This window comes from Thalassophryne amazonica, chromosome 7, assembly GCF_902500255.1.
Source record: "Thalassophryne amazonica chromosome 7, fThaAma1.1, whole genome shotgun sequence".
Classification (NCBI taxonomy): Eukaryota; Metazoa; Chordata; class Actinopteri; order Batrachoidiformes; family Batrachoididae; genus Thalassophryne; species Thalassophryne amazonica.
The window spans coordinates 55,926,652-55,944,190 of record NC_047109.1 but is presented as its reverse complement, the minus strand read 5'-3'; the positions used below and the strand labels follow the sequence as shown (position 1 = coordinate 55,944,190).

At 40.9% G+C, this 17,539-nt stretch overlaps 1 protein-coding gene across 1 annotated transcript in view; it reads left to right on the top strand.

Annotated features, from left to right (window-relative positions):
* nr2f5 (nuclear receptor subfamily 2, group F, member 5) overlaps window positions 1-17,539 on the top strand; it is an 87,402-nt gene that overhangs the window by 46,613 nt on the left and 23,250 nt on the right. Inside the window, exons 2-3 of the mRNA XM_034174239.1 lie at window positions 10,524-10,804; window positions 12,641-12,887. Of these exons, the coding sequence (XP_034030130.1) occupies window positions 10,524-10,804; window positions 12,641-12,887 (528 nt within the window). The remainder of the gene's footprint in view (window positions 1-10,523; window positions 10,805-12,640; window positions 12,888-17,539) is intronic.

Sequence of the window (17,539 nt, the reverse complement as noted above, 5' to 3'; positions counted from 1 at the left end):
ATATTAAAATAAATATTTAAGCAATAACATAAAAAAGTTAAATAAACTATCTTGTAATTATAACACCATTGTAAATATGATTAGAAATACAATATTAAAATAAATATTTAAGCAACAACATAAAAAAGTTAACAAATAAACTATTTTGTAATTATAACACCACTGTACATATGATTAGAAATACAATATTCAAATAAATATTTAAGCAATAACATAAAAAGGTTAAATAAACTGTCTTGTTATAATACCACTGAAAACATAAGAAACACAATATTAAAATAAGTATTGAAGCCATTATATGAAAACCAAAAAAAAAAAAAAAATGCAGTTGCAATAAACCCAGTATAAAGAATATTATAATCTATATATGTTATCAATAAAATGATAAACTAACAATCACTAACAATCGATTAAATGTTTCCAAAACATGCTGTGCTACTTTTGAACACAAGAGATACCATCACTTGCACCCAGGGCACAGGTACTCCTGATCCAAAGGAGGCTTCTGTACACAGGTATGGTGGTATCACCTCTGACACATGTCACAGCCAATCTGTGTAAACAAGGACATGGATTGTTACTTTATTCATGACCCCTGTAGACAGCCTGGCATTTACTGTGTACACATCCCAGAACCTCTCCCCCATTGTCTAGCAGAGCTTCTGACAACAAATCCCATTCGTTGGGGTCACGTTGCTAACCGGATGTGACGTAGTGCCGTGCTCACCTATTATATGGAATCCATACGTCTAGACCCCTTGCAGTCACGTGATCACTCCCCATCACCATGTTGTCGGTCACGTGCAGGGCTTCAAGGATTACTTACACGAGAAGCAATGTACGTACTGGAAAGTGTGAGACAAGCTTTGAGATAAACTCATCATGTCTGATCATGATAGTGGAGTAACTAAACATACCAGGCATCTTTCTGGTGCTGAATTACAGCGGTACAAGGACAAAATTGCCATTTTGGGGATGCTTGTAATGTACACAACACCAGGTGTGATTTCTTTGACTGCACCTGGAGTGAAATTATCACCACATGGTTAAGTACATTCATAGCACAGATACTGATAGATACAGCAAATTTCATCAACTTGACACCTTCCAGGGGGGAGATAGGAGGGGGTGCATTTCGTGGCAGACTGGCTTGCCGTAAAATGCACCCCATAAAAATATCCTTCTGTTAGTCTTAGCATGAAATGCTTTTAGGAGTACATTCATAGCACAGATACTGACAGATACAGCAAATTTCATCAATGTGACACCTTCCAGGGGGGAGATAGGAGGGGGTGCATTTCGTGGCAGACTGGCTTGCCGTAAAATGCACCCCTCTAAAAATATCCTCCATGAAACCTACTCTTTATGTTTTATACGAGGTCTATTAGAAAAGTATCCGACCTTGTTATTTTTTTAAAAACCATATGGATTTGAATCACGTGTGATTGCGTCAGCCAAGCTTGAACCTTCGTGCGCATGCGTGAGTTTTTTCACACCTGTCGGTTGCGTCATTCGCCTGTGAGCAGGCTTTGAGAGAGTAGTGGTCCACCCCTCTCGTCGTTTTTTTCATTGTTTAGGAATGGCTCAGAGACTGCCACTTTGCTTGATCAAAATTTTTTCAGAAACTGTGAGGGACATCAAAGTGGACACCATTCGAGAAATTCAGATGGTTTTTGGTGAAAATTTTATGGGCTTCAAAGAGATTACGGAGTGTTACTGTCGCTTTAAGGACGGCTCAGACGTGCGTCAGCAGCACCACCGCGACGCACGAAGCCTCCTCTCCTCTTTCCATGACAAAAACTCTTGTTAATAGTGGAATGTGCCATTCATTTCCAAACTGGACGCTGTGTTTTATCCGGGATGTCATCTGACTAGCACAGGAATTGTGAAAAGACGTGGACATCAGCACTTTTTCGGCACATTGAGACAGACGTGCGGAGGAATTCTGCATGTCGCGGTGGTGCCGCATGGCGCAAAGCAACGCCGTGATGAAGCCTCACAGGACATGTCCCTCACAGTTTCTGAAAAAAATTTGATCAAGCAAAGCGGCAGTCTCTGAGTTATTCCTAAACAATGAAAAAAAACAACGAGAGGGGTGGACCACTCCTCACTCAAAGCCGGCTCACAGGTGAATGACGCAACCGACAGGCATGAAAAAACTCACGCATGCGCATGAAGGTTCAAGCTTGGCTGATGCAAGCGCACATGATTCAAATCCATATGGTTTTTGAAAAAAAATAATAAGGTCGGATACTTTTCTAATAGATCTCGTATACTTTAAGGATGCTAAAATCCATGGTCAATTTGACAGAGGAGGCCAAAGACACTGACAAAATAGTAATAATACTACTAATAATAAAAATAATGATATTTAAAATTAGGCTTATCTTCATAATTAACTGGTTCATTTAATAGAGAAAAATAATCACATTTGATTTCATTGACATGGGAATTATGGTAACATTTCAGTTTAAATTTTCTTTTTTCCCACAGAAGACCAAATACTCTGGGAAAAAAAAGGAAAACACGAGAGTGTCACATTTCTGTCAAACTTAAAGTGGATATGACACTTAAAGACAACATAGTCTTATTACATGTAACAAAGGTTATATAATTCGGTCAACCTAAACATTTTAGGAACGTGTACGCGGTTCTCCCGTTATATATAACATTTGAACGTCCCGCCACTGAAAAATGTGCATGCCCCGTGACCAGCTTCCCGCTGAGCAACAAGCCTAAAATACGTCACTACGTGTAGACCGTATCGGCTTGGGCGCCTGGCGGCCGTTGTTTACACTTTTTTTAGCGGCAGAAACTTTGATTAAACACAGCTCTCAGGGACTTGTTTGTCAATATGCCTGACCAGCGTGTCGCAGCATATTGCACAAACACAAGGGCGAAAGGTTTTAGCCTTTTCAAGTCCAGGCAGATTGATCGAAAGCCGCGCTGTTGTGTGATGCACGAAATGTCAGGATGCCACTCGCTCCGCTCGCACACCCGCATTTGCTCCCAAGAGCAGACAGTTTCCTCTACCGTCTCCATGTTCTCACCGCTCACAGGAACACATAAAATGTCAACCCCAAATAATATGTTCACAATAATCTTGAAATGGTCAAGGAACTTACGTAGTAAACACGGCGCCGGCACGTAAACACAGTGCCGGCACGTTCACTGTTGTTTTCGGCGATCTTTTTCGAAACTTTTGCCATTTATTTCCTATTCTTTCGTGAAAATAACTTAACTAAACACGGATGAATGCAATGCTAGGCACTCGAAAACGGCAAAAACCCGAAGGTAATGACGGTGGTCCGCAAGTAATAGCTACACTGTCGCGGCTCCAGAACAATAACAAAGGCGGTAAACAGACGCTCGAATCGAAAATACTATACAGTAATTAGAGTGTTATAAACAGCAGCAACAAAAATCAAAGCCTACCTTACCATTCCATATTCTGCAGCCTTTCAAAATCCATCAGAATTGGCACGTCTCTTGCCTCTGCTTCGGCTCTGCCATAAACACCGTGGGCATTATTTTCGCTGCCAGAATGCTCCTGGTTAGAATGTTCGTCCGAAAAATACGGCTCCAATCTGTAGGGTCTAAACACTGCTGCGACATCCTCAGGATCCGAGTCAGAAATAATCCACACTTGAAGAGGATTCAGAAAAGTTCTTGATCTCGTCACTGTCCATGCTGAGGTCCATCTGTTCCTGTTGTCAATCGAACAGACAAAGACGGGAGTCTCCATTCTGTGATGTCACGGCATCACGTGACCGCTGAAGGAGCGCTGCAAGTGCGCTTTCCAATAAACACACTTTTGAGAAGCTGTACAAACTTTATTTTTCAGTGATAATGAATAAAAACACTTTCAACTTACTATACTGTATGTATATCTTGCTATTTATAAGTTTTTCCCTAATTTTTGAAGTGTCATCTCCACTTTAAACCTTTGTCAGATTACTTAATGCAAAGTATTTACACAATTAGCCGAATATTTACAAATATCAATTTACATATTTTGCTAAATGTTGAGACAAATATGCACATTAATAAAGAGGTAATTGTTGCTCCCTGAAAGACAGATTAATAAAGCATAATATAATGTAATAATAATATAAAAATAATAAAAAATGGCTGTTTGTGCAAAACGTTGTGGGTTTTTGGGGGGGTTGGGCTCAAAGGGGGTCTCCAGGGGAGGAATTAATTGAAGAACCGCCACTGCTCTCCCCTTCCCTGCCAATAAATCTATTTCCATAAGTTAAGTAACTATAGTTGGACAGAAAATATATTTCACACACTTACAAAAATACACATTCTTTTCACTTTTGTGCTGTACTTGGAAATTAAATTACATGGAATGATAACCATTGTTTTGTGTACATTTTTATAATAATAATAATAATAATAATAATAATTCTGATGATTATTAGGATACTCTGAATAAATTAATATATTGTATACAGACATAATACATATACTGACAATAGGAATGGACGCTAATTTCAACAGGGTCCTCAAACGTTCCACAATGATTCAAGCTGCATATTCATTCATAACGTCAATCAACGAATAAAATTAAAATCATTTTAACAAATAAACACTAAAACAAACACCATCGTGTGATGAAAGGTCATGAAATAAACATGAAAATAGAGACGCTTCGTTCCGACTAAACAAAAGCAGCCAATTAGTGCTCGTAAATATGAACATATTCTGTTCACTCCCACATATCTGGAGACAACGTGAGATAGAATAAGGATCATATTGATCTGTGTACATTTTTGTTGCGCAAACTGTGTATCTGTGCTGTTAAATGTGAGTTTAAAGGCGACGAGGTTCAAATGCACGTTCCCGCGAAGGGGGTGCTTTTCACGGCAGGGGTGCTGAATCCGGCACAACACGTCTCAAGCGATGCCTTGCTCGTAAATCTACGCCACCACTATCCATGAGTCTTAACAACAGACGGATTTTCTCTGTCCGTGGTTATGCCAGCCATCCAGCACTTCTGGTGCATCCATCTGTAGCCGTGTTGTTGACCCGACATCTGTAGCTGCCAATGGTGTCAAAAGTACACACATTTGTTACTTAAGTAGAAGTATAGATACTGCAGTTTAAAAACACTCTGGTAAAAGTTGAAGTATCAACTTGACCTCTTTACTCAAGTAAAAGTGAAAAGGTATGTGCTCCACAACCTACTTAAAGTATAAAAGTATAAAGTACCTTTAAAAAAAAAAAAAAAAAAGGTAGATGCCACTATATGAATTGAAAGCTTAATTTAAAAACTGATTCGTTCTACATGTGGCCCAAGACCCCAAACCCAAAATTACCCCCAACACCACCTGCACAAAAATGTTTCAATTCTAGAAGCTCTGAAATGCAATCTGGGACTATTCCAGACAATAAACTGCAGTGAGTGCAGCATCCATTTAGTGAAGGAAAAAAAAAACAAACAAACAAAAAAAAAACACAACTTTCCTTATTCAAATTCATTCCAGTAGTATTCTGCTCTTACAAGGATGCAGCTGTTTTCTAGTTTGGCAGATAGTTCTGGAGGAAATCACTGAAGAAATTAACACATTGAAAATATGGTTTGACCGAAACAAATTGTCATTAAATAAGACAGGGATGAAGTGGAGGTGTAAGAGTCACTAGGTGTTCACAGGAAACACTTATTTATTTATGTATGTATTTATTTATGTATGTTCATTGTTAGTTGCTTTTATATTTTATTTTCTCTTGTGTTTCTATTCGGGTTCTTTTTGCCTCTTTCTCTAAAATTGTATATAATAATCATTAAATTATTAATATATAAACAAAAATAAATTTAAGAAATATTACAATTTGAAAACAAATGCACCCGAACGTGATGAGAGCTGCAATTGCTTAATGCTAACTTTTAACATTGAAAATGCCATAGATATGCTAACGTGTTAGCGGCGCTCCCGTTTTTAAGTTATAAAATACATCTATCAACTGTTTCAGAAGACCATAACAGGTCTGTTTAACATAGAAAAGATAAATAATACTCACAGAAGTATGCTCTTTAAGGTTTTAGCGGGGGACAATTAAGCGAAAGAAAGAAAGAATAAATGAAGCAATAGGTCGAAGCATTGCTTTAATCTGCGAACCACTGCTTCGATTGGTTCACAGTTCAAAGCAAAGCCGTGCTGCAGAAAAGTTGATTACAGGCGCACATGATGTGAAATATATATATATATATATATATATATATATATATATATATATATATATATATATATATATATATATATATATATATATATATAAAACAAACTGAAGCCAAGAGTAACGAGGCTGTTTGTTTTAAAAATGCAAGGAATAGAAAGTACAGATACTTGTGTGAAAATGTAATGAGTAGAAGTCAGAAGTAGGCAGAAAAATAAGTAAAGGAGTAAAGTATAGATACCTAAAAAGTGTACTTAAGTACAGTAACGAAGTATTTGTACTTCGTTACTTGACACCTCTGGTAGCTGCTGATGGATGAACTCCGTCACCTCGACAACATCCGTTTTATTTCGCCTGCACCAGAGATGGTTCCTTGCCAAAGTTCTTTGTAAAGTTCGGAGGCTTATTTCAATGTCTTCCTCCTCATGTAATAGCGTCCGAATCTCACTGTTTGTGAAACCACACCGAAAATAGCTTTCAATGATTGAATGGAATGACCATGTAGGGGGCAATGCATTTCGTAACGTAAAGTATCTCAGAATTGCAAGATAGTAACTCAGAATTGCGAGATAAGAAGTCAGAATTGCGAGATACTATCTCGCAATTAATCAAAAAAACTTTTTTTCAAGTGGCACAAACGGGCTTCCATAGGGAATATTACAGAATCACCTTGTAATTTTAATTTTTAAAACAAACACTAGCACATTGAAAAAAAATCTGTATGAACACCTTCTAAAATTTTGCAGTTTTGACAGGGTTGAGGTTATCCGATGTCCCTTTACTCTGAAATATGATTGACAGAATTTTACAAACCTGCATCACAGTCACTGTGACAGCAATGTGCTTATCCATTTTTGTTATTTGGCCAACACTTGATGTTGCTCAGTGAGGTGTTTTAGTTTCTTTGCTTTATCAAAGGCTGATTCATACTTTGTTCCCTTAAGAACCGACTGGCCTTTTTCACTGTGTGTGTGTGTGTGTGTGTGTGTGTGTGTGTGGGACGAGGAATGTCCCATTGTGTAATACCGTCTGTGTGACAGGCAAAACTCCTCCAGTGCTCAGGCTGGCGAGACCGTGATGTTTGCCGAAGGAGACCACATTTTTTTCCGTGAGCGCAGGTTGATGCAAGTTCACAGGGAAAACTAATATTTTGAGGTCAACACCTTTTGTGCAGAGGCATTTTGTTCTCTGCTGCAGGCAGCTGAGAATTAAAGGCATTTTTATTAGGCTCTTGAGTGATTTGACCTCTTCTTTTTCAGATGGACACAACTGCTCCATCACAGGTGACAGGTGATGGCGAGTTGAAAAGGATTTTACGCCCTCCGTCTTGCTCTTTCCACCTCTGAGCTCCACTTGTCTTTTCATGTAAACCCCGGTCTCTTTATCTGACGTCTCATCTCATCAAACATACTGAACACTGCATGTTTTTCTCACTTTTCCTCTTGTCATTCCATCTTGTCACTTTTCCCCCTACCCTCAATCTCCCTTTTCTCAACTTATTGTTCCTCGCTCTCACCTTCACCACCTTATTTCAGTGTTTCACACCCCTGCCTCATTCATCTCCTCACACATGGCCCCTCTTGCTTTTTTATTGCCCCCTGCATGTTGGGGCTGACGGAACACGTGTTTTAAAATGGGTCTTTCAGCCCTCGCTGCATCATTTTCGCTCAGCATGTGAGGTTGGGCTCATATGCTGGCCTCTCTGTGCCCTTTGTGCCTCAAGCTGAGCCATTTGCCACTGGTTTGTGTTTGCATTTGTGGGTGCACTGGTCTCCTATTTAAAGGTTGTGTTGGACTCTTAATGTCAAAGCACCAGTGATACACACCAAAATGTAAGTCCCTTTTCTGTTGTTTATAAATTAATAAAATATATCAAATGACAAGGATCTATTTTAGGCGTTATATAAAACAAATAATGAATTTTTTTTCATTCTTTCAATGGAACAACTTTTTATGAGGTGAAAGTTCGTTGAATGGAACAAATATGTATCGTGTTTACCAGCTGCTGCTCATCCTTACTGATGGACTGCAGCAGTACACTTTAGAATGGTTTTGGACCGCCTACTTTTCTTTTACCCATTGCAAAGATTTGTCTCATTTAGGAGCCTGAATCGTGCTGCTACAATTTAGCACCTTCAGTGCCATTGTGAAGACAAACCTCTTACATCTGTTTGACATGACAAATATCTCCCTTTTTCACATCTTTATCTCTTTTCTCTTTATCCTGCAGACCTTTGGGTTGCATTTTTCTTTTCATGTAACCAGGGCAGAGGCCATTTGGATTCAGACCAACCTTGTTACATCCTAGAAGTGTTAACAAACTAAAGACAAGAATTTTATTGTGTCAACATAGGTCAAGTGGGCTAAAATTCACACACACACACACACACACACACACACACACACACACACACACACACACACACACACACACACACACACACACACACACACACACACACACACACACACACACACACACACACAAGAATGGTTTTCGTCATAGTGAATATCTCTGCCAAAGCTCAAACACACCACCTTGAAATGTTAAAAAAAAAGGTCATTTAAAAAGGTTTCACAAACTTTTATTTTGTAGATAAACCATATAAGATAATAGTGGAAGCAATGGTCTAGTGGTTAAGTGCTGAGCTTGAGACCAGAGTATCATCAGATCAAACCCCTGCCGTGCGGGAAACTTGCTAAGAGCCCTTGGGCAAGGTCCTTAACCCTCCAGTTGCGCCCGGTGAGCAAATGAGTGTCTTGCATGGCATCACACTGACTTCTGTGTTTGTGTGAGGCATCACTGTGTACCACCTTGAGCTTCTGATTCAAATGTAAAAGTGCTATATATAATGCAGTTTCCATACAAGGTTAAGCAGTACCACCAAGTAATGCAAGGTTCAGTATTCAGCACCCTTGATAGCCCTTGGCCACAAAATGTTGTTGCCACCAAATATCCCATTAGGTGGCCACAAATCCAGCATAACTTAACAGTTGTACAAACATCCTGAATTCTACTGTTCCCCAAACCTTTCTGTGTTTTACTTCAAAACAGTACTACTACTACTACTACTACTAATTATAATAATAATAATAATAACTAGAAGCACTCAGGGAGTGCAAAACTCTGTCAAGGCCATGGGGTCACTGACGCCATAACATCTACATGCCGTGGAATCATTGAACCTAAAAAAGTCTAACAATGATGTTTGCTCAGTAGTAAAAAAAAGTTTCATCTGCTGTGACTGGATAGCATGTATCCTTAGCGCTTGGCATCACAGTTTATTGCAACTTGCACCTTTCCCAGAAGCTACTGTCATCTGAGCACTGATATTGATATTGCATGTGCTTATAGACAAAAACAAATAAGAGACAACATTCAATTTATTATTCAACTAAACTGCAAATATATTAATTTTTTAACATTTATGAAACACTTCTCTAAACAAGGCCATAGGGTCACTGACCCTAAAGAGATTCCCTCCTTGGCACAGTGATCTATTTCTTTTTGTCTGTTTCTCTAAAATTGTATATAATAATCATTAGATTATTAATATATAAACAAAAATAAATTTAAGAAATATTACAATTTGAAAACAAATGCACCTGGACGTGATGACAGCTGCAACTGCTTAATGCTAACTTTTAACATTGAAAATGCCATAGACATGCTAACGCATTAGCATCGTGATCCGGCTCGTGATCCGGATCACCACTAAAATTTAATCACTTGTTCCTCTTGTCATTTCCAACCACTCTACAAAATTTCATCAAAATCCATTCAAAACTTTTTGAGTTATCCTGCTGACAGACAGACAAAGAAACAAACGCGACCGAAAACATAACCTCCTTGGCGGAGGTAATAAAACCACATAGTTACTGTTAGCAAATATAGCAGCTTGAACTCTTCTCTCTTCTGCATTGTGTTGATTCCTCACAATCTCTGGCGTGGGAGGCAGACACTCTGATCAGAAGGCCAAAACCCGTGCTCTTGCCCTGTGACCAGAGAGTCCTATTAGCTGTCGGGGAGTGAGGTTTACTGACTACTCTTGCACAGTGACTACTGCCAGCCTCTGTCACACAAACACTTTTGTGCGAGAACTGTACTCATCACAAACTGCTGGTGTTAAGTATGAAACTGTGGCACCAAAAATGTTTAACTATGAAAGACAGAGAAAAATATTTTCCAAAATATATTGCCTTTAATGATTTCTGATCAAAAACACATCTACGTTTTGTGAAAATGTGTTTATCAGTTGTTTACAGAAACTCTCATCATTGTTCCAGTTCTGAATTCTATGCTGAAATTGTTGAACTGTATTTGTCTTTTGTTCTACCAGCTGTACAACGAGGACGCACATCAAACTCACAGAGCAGCCCGGGACAGTACCTGACCAATGGCAATGACCCATACAGCAGCCAACCCTACCTATCTGGTTTCATTTCTCTATTGCTGCGTGCCGAGCCCTACCCCACATCACGTTATGGTGCCCAGTGCATGCAGGGAAATAATCTGATGGGTATTGAGAACATCTGCGAGCTGGCAGCCAGGCTGCTGTTCAGCGCTGTTGAGTGGGCCAAGAACATCCCTTTCTTCCCTGATCTGCAGCTCATGGATCAGGTGAGTGGCAAAAATTCAAATATGTAAAGTTCAAGAGTGCACAAACTGTCTCACAGCATTATACATACAACATAAATATGTGTATACGGTGGATCCGGAAAGTATTCACAGCGCTTCACTTTTTCCACATTTTGTTATGTTACAGTCTTATTCCAAAATGGAGTAAATTCATTTTCTCCTTAAAATAATAATAATAATAATAATAATAATAATAATAATAATAATAAAAACATCTCCACAGCATGATGCTGCCTCCACCGTGCTTCACTGTAGGGATGGTGCCTGGTTTCCTCCAAACATGACGCCTGGCGTTCACGTCAAAGAGTTCAATTTTTGTCTCATCAGACCAGAGAATTTTCTCATGGTCTGAGAGTCCTTCAGGAGGAGATTGGTGGATTGCTGCATGGTTGTCTTTCTGGAAGGTTCTCCTTTCTCCAAAGAGGAATGCTGGAGCTCTGACAGAGTGACCATTGGGTTCTTGGTCACCTCCCTGACTAAGGCCCTTCTCCCCGATTGCTCAGTTTAGACGGGCGGCCAGCTCGAGGAAGAGTCTTGGTGAATCTGAACTTCTTCCATTTACAGATAATGGAGGCCACTGTGCTCACTGGGACCTTCAAAGCAACAGAAATGTTTCTGTACCCTTCCCCAGATTTGTGCCTCGAGACAATCTTGTCTCAGAGGTCTACAGACAATTCCTTTGACTTCATGCTTGGTTTGTGTTCTGACATACACTGTCAGCTATGGGCCCTTATATGTAGACAGGTTTGTGTCTTTCCACGTCATGTCCAATCAACTGAATTTAACCCAGGTGGACTCCAATTAAGCTGTAGAAACATCTCAAGGATGATCAGTGGAAACAGGATGCACCTGAGCTTAGTTTTGAGCCTCATGGGAAAGGCTGTGAATACTTATGCACATGCGATGTCTTAGTTTTTTTTTTATTTTTAATAAATTTGAAAAAAAAAAAACAATCTTAAAAAAAAAAACTTTTTTCACATTATCATTATGGGGTATTGTTTGTAGAATTTTGAGAGAAAAATGAATTTCATCCATTTTGGAATAAGGCTGTAACAAAACAAAATGTGGAAAAAATGATATGGTGTATGGTGTATGCAACATGTTCCAGCTGTTCACACTGTGTTTCGTGCGCACGCGTGCACAAAACCGTCACAGTGGGATCGGTCATGCCTGTCCGACCATGTGTCCCTCCCGACGTTGGCTCGATGTTTTCGTGGTTCACTCATTCGGGCTGTTTTGCTGTGATTCGTCTTGATTCATACTTATTTGTGCTATGTGTGAAGGGGCCCTTAAGTTTATTTATTGTTCTGGGAGGCATTTAAACTGTAAAATCTCCCCTATATTTTTGTTTATATTGAAAATAGATTTTATCTTCCACATTATGTACAATTTATGTGCTTTGAAAACTACAATCTGATGTGTTCCTCTTAAAAAGGAAGTGCAGCCTGTCATATGTGCACACTGACTGGTTTCCATGTGGCCTTTTTAGCAAAACATACATTTGCAATTGTAAATTTTTTCCAAGCAATTAAAATTATATTTATCTTTCATCATTTCACACTTGAAATTAATGTGTATGTGAGCTCTGTGGTCTTTCAGGTGTAAGTGGGGTCTCCAGTCTTTAATACAGGCACATTTTAAGGTATAAACATAACGAGTTAAAAGCAAGTTAAAAACTAAATTATTGCTAAAATGTCAAAAATGTCTCCACATCATGTCATGGAAATCTGATGCTCTATTTTGAGATTTTCCTTTGATAAACTTGAGTGAAAGTGGTTTTCTTGCTGTAATAATTGTTCCATTTTACTTGTGTCTTAGGTGGCACTGCTTCGTATGTCATGGAGTGAACTTTTTGTCCTGAATGCCGCTCAATGTTCCATGCCGCTTCACGTGGCACCGCTGTTGGCAGCGGCTGGCTTGCACGCATCACCGATGTCAGCAGAGCGTGTGGTGGCCTTCATGGACCACATCCGAGTCTTCCAGGAGCAGGTGGAGAAGCTGAAGGCCCTGCAGGTCGACACAGCCGAGTACTCATGCCTGAAGTCCATCGTCCTCTTCACATCCGGTCAGTTTAGAAAATGCATAGATTTCTTTTAATTCTGCGTTTACACATAAGCAAGACGCGTTATGAATGTCATATTTGCGTCATTCTTGGCACATTCCTGACATTCTTAACGTGACTTAACGCATCTGAATAGGTTTCTTAATAGTGCGTGTTGGTGCGTGATTTTTGTGAAACATGTTTTTGGCTGTCAAAAAATCTTCCACGAATGTCACACACCACCCTCATTTCGCCTCATGTCATGGAGGTCACAACTGAGCGTGTTGATCCGTCTTGATTAGTGATGATCCTTAATAGAGCGTGACAGCATTCTTCTCTGACGTGCACACAATTAAACCCTGCTGCACCACATTCAGTTTCATTGCTGCAGTATGCTGAAGAAGGACAGTGACACCAAGTCAGCTAAACGTTTCAGAACAATGCTCATCAGGTGTTCCATCTGCTGCTGATGCTGTACCTGATCTTTGGGAAAATGCGCAAGATGAGAGGCGCGTGAAGCCAGACATCTGGCTCTGTCCGTCTCCTCCTCCTCTCTGCGCCACTCCACGGCACAGAGCCCAACTAAGCATGCAGTCACAAAGTTCTTCTGCTGTGGATTAATCTAGATTTTGAGGCACAAACTGGAGCGATCTGAATTGTTCAGCAAGTGACGGTTGGATGAATATGGGAGTGTGTGGAGACAATTCGCCTCATTGACAACGTGACAGAACTTAGCGATGCGCTGTTTGTTACGCACGATAGTGCACAACATTGCGGAACATTATTCTTGACTGTGCGTAATGGTGTTCTCCAGCAACGCATGGTAACAGGTTGCAGCAGTTCCTGAGGACACCTGATGCCTCTGCAATGAATCATCACATTCGTGATCAGCGGCCAAGAATGTATACTTGCCGTCATTATGTGTAAATGCAGCTTAACATAGATATATGAGTGCACCTTTAATGCAGTTATTAATAGCTTTTTCTGCTTAACCTAAGACTTGCACGGAATTATGGGTGGATTTTGATGTAGGAAACCACTTAGGTTTCTCCTCTGCGTAACCTTAATTTTTCTCAGTTAGAAATGATAAATCTTCTTCCCGTCCTCCCGGTAATTGGAAACCTACATTTAATTAGCTTAGTATAGGTTTTATCACCTTGGTAGATAAAGTGGTACATCGTCAGCTCATCCGAGCTCATACTTATTTGGGATGTCCATTTCGAACTTGGTGAAAATGTGATCACCTTTGTTCAAGTCATCATCAACACAAGAAAGAACACCCTGATCAATAGAGTGGGTGGTCATTAGAGTGACCTGGTCAAACCTCATCATGCTCAAATTTGAACTCATCAGAGATACAATCATTTGGGATCTCCAGTTGAAATTTGGTGATATATTTTTTTCCAAGATATCTCACACACAGTCACCGATGCCATACATTTCTATTTCCCCTTCTGGCCTCATAATAACTGCAATGGAAACATTAACACTTAATCACAGAGTATCAGAGCTCACATGAACATCTTAGCCTGTATTTTTTAATGTGACCATCACAAGCATATTTAGTGTTGGTTGGTGGGTTGAACAACTGAACAACTCAACGGAGTCAGGCACTTCTGTTTTGGGAAGATGGCGGCAGGAAGGAAGATGGCGGCGCCAGGTATGGCAGGAGCAGCTACAGCTCTTTTGATGCATGCACTGCTGAGTAATCTTGCCCTTTTTGACACTGGTCAAACACAAACAGACTATTACTCTTATGGAACTAAATCACCATCTTCAAATAAGCTGACAATAAACCGGTCTTACAAACACTTTGGATATGGTAAATATGTCCTGGCTGCCACTTTCATTCATCCGTACCTCTTCGGTCGTTCGTCAACATATACTAAAGCTGCCCTAAAACCACGACATACCATTGCATTTGTTATCACCATCTGTTTGCTGCTATCTGGGGACATCCACCAGTGTCCAGGCCCGCTGAGCTGCCCAGCAGAGGAGAGCCATCATGTCAACACCACCGCTAACAGGAGCAACATCCGAAACTTACAGGTATTCTCACTTTGTTCATCCTACACCCCACTGCATCAAACTCACCTCCATCCTTGTGTCCTCCCTGCGAGCGCTGAGGTGCTTACGGCGTCCCGGACGTGTGAGGCGATCAGCGGGACGGAGCCATCGAAGCCCAGGAGCGGCGTGTCTATCTGGGACAGACCACGCACACTAGCTTCGCTGCAGCTACATCCCGGGCCGGCACATCATCCCCTGGCGGCTCCAGTCAGCGATGGGGAATGCAGACTGCACGACCATCAACCCCCACACACATGCAGATCGCCCATATTCCACAAATTCGGAGATTATTCCACCAGCTCGTCTCCACCGGGACCCCACCGTCTCCACTGGATGCATCTCCGCGACGCCCACTCAACACATCACCGGCTGTGTCATCAGAGCACGACCAACACAAGGATCAATAAACCACAACACCGGAGGTCTGGAAAATACGGGGTGGATTTCCGCCTTCTCCGCACTTTTCCAAAATCCAAGTAAATCTCCAAAATAAATATAGAACTCTTCAACACCCAATCACTAACAAATAAAAGCAGTCTAACCTTTGATCATATATTGGACAAAAAAGTTGATATTATGTGCCTTACAGAAACTTCGCACAAACCAGGGTTGTATTTGGCTTTAAATGAAGCCTGTCCTCCAGGATACACCTACCTGGAGAGGGCTCGGACCACCGGCCGGGGTGGAGGTCTCGCTGTCATCTACCACAAGGATCTAACTGTAACTCCCGTCCCACTGCCAGAGCTGACAACATTCAAATGTCTTCATTTCAAATGCAAACCACATACAGAAACAATATCAATACTTCTCATTTGTCGCCCTCCAAAACCACACCCTGGATTCATTAATGAATTGCAGGATATTCTTACATCACTCTGTGCCTTGGCCTCTACTGGTGGTTGGCTCTCACTGCGGTATTGTATCACTTCCTGTTCCGGAGCACAGCTGTGTTTTTCTGTATCTGTTAGCTGTTTAATCTGCGCAGTTAGATTTATCTAGTTATCTAGATTACGATTTGTTTCCCAGTGTAATCTTTACGTGCCTTAACTAAAGCACTCCTTCTGCTGAATCACCTCTAAATTATTTACACATTATTCACTTTGCGTGTTTTTAGGAATCCGCTAGCTTAGCGTATCTACTAGCTCTTAGCCGATTTAGCATGGCGGCTTCTCCTGTCTCTCCCGCACTTTTCTGCTCTGGGTGTGAAATGTTTAGTTATTCCTCGGCCTCCTTTAGCAGTAACGGTACTTGTAATAAGTGTAGCTTATTCATAGCTTGGAGGCCAGGCTGGGCGAATTGGAGACTCGGCTCCGCACCGTGGAAAATTCTACAGCTAGCCAGGCCCCTGTAGTCGGTGCGGACCAAGGTAGCTTAGGCCGCCGTTAGTTCCCCCCTGGCAGATCCCGAGCAGCCGGGAAAGCAGGCTGACTGGTGACTGTGAGGAGGAAGCGTAGCCCTAAACAGAAGCCCCATGTACACCGCCAACCCGTTCACATTTCTAACCGTTTTTCCCCACTCGACGACACAGGATCAAACTCTGGTTATTGGCGACTCTGTTTTGAGAAATGTGAAGTTAGCGACACCAGCAACCATAGTCAATTGTCTTCCGGGGGCCAGAGCAGGCGACATTGAAGGAAATTTGAAACTGCTGGCTAAGGCTAAGCGTAAATTTGGTAAGATTGTAATTCACGTCGGCAGTAATGACACCCGGTTACGCCAATCGGAGGTCACTAAAATTAACATTAAATCGGTGTGTAACTTTGCAAAAACAATGTCGGACTCTGTAGATTTCTCTGGGCCCCTCCCCAATCAGACCGGGAGTGACATGTTTAGCTGCATGTTCTCCTTGAATTGCTGGCTGTCTGAGTGGTGTCCAAAAAATGAGGTGGGCTTCATAGATAATTGGCAAAGCTTCTGGGGAAAACCTGGTCTTGTTAGGAGAGACAGCATCCATCCCACTTTGTATGGAGCAGCTCTCATTTCTAGAAATCTGGCCAATTTTCTTAAATCCTCCAAACCGTGACTATCCAGGGTTGGGACCAGGAAGCAGAGTTGTAGTCATACACACCTCTCTGCAGCTTCTCTCCCCCTGCCATCCCCTCATTACCCCATCCCCGTAGAGACGGTGCCTGCTCCCAGACTACCAATAACCAGCAAAAATCTATTTAAGCATAAAAATTCAAAAAGAAAAAATAATATAGCACCTTCAAACTGCACCACAGACTAAAACAGTTAATGTGGTCTATTAAACATTAGGTCTCTCTCTTCTAAGTCCCTGTTGGTAAATGATATAATAATTGATCAACATATTGATTTATTCTGCCTTACAGAAACCTGGTTACAGCAGGATGAATATGTTAGTTTAAATGAGTCAACACCCCCGAGTCACACTAACTGTCAGAATGCTCGTAGCACGGGCCGGGGCGGAGGATTAGCAGCAATCTTCCATTCCAGCTTATTAATTAATCAAAAACCCAGACAGAGCTTTAATTCATTTGAAAGCTTGTCTCTTAGTCTTGTCCATCCAAATTGGAAGTCCCAAAAACCAGTTTTATTTGTTATTATCTATCGTCCACCTGGTCGTTACTGTGAGTTTCTCTGTGAATTTT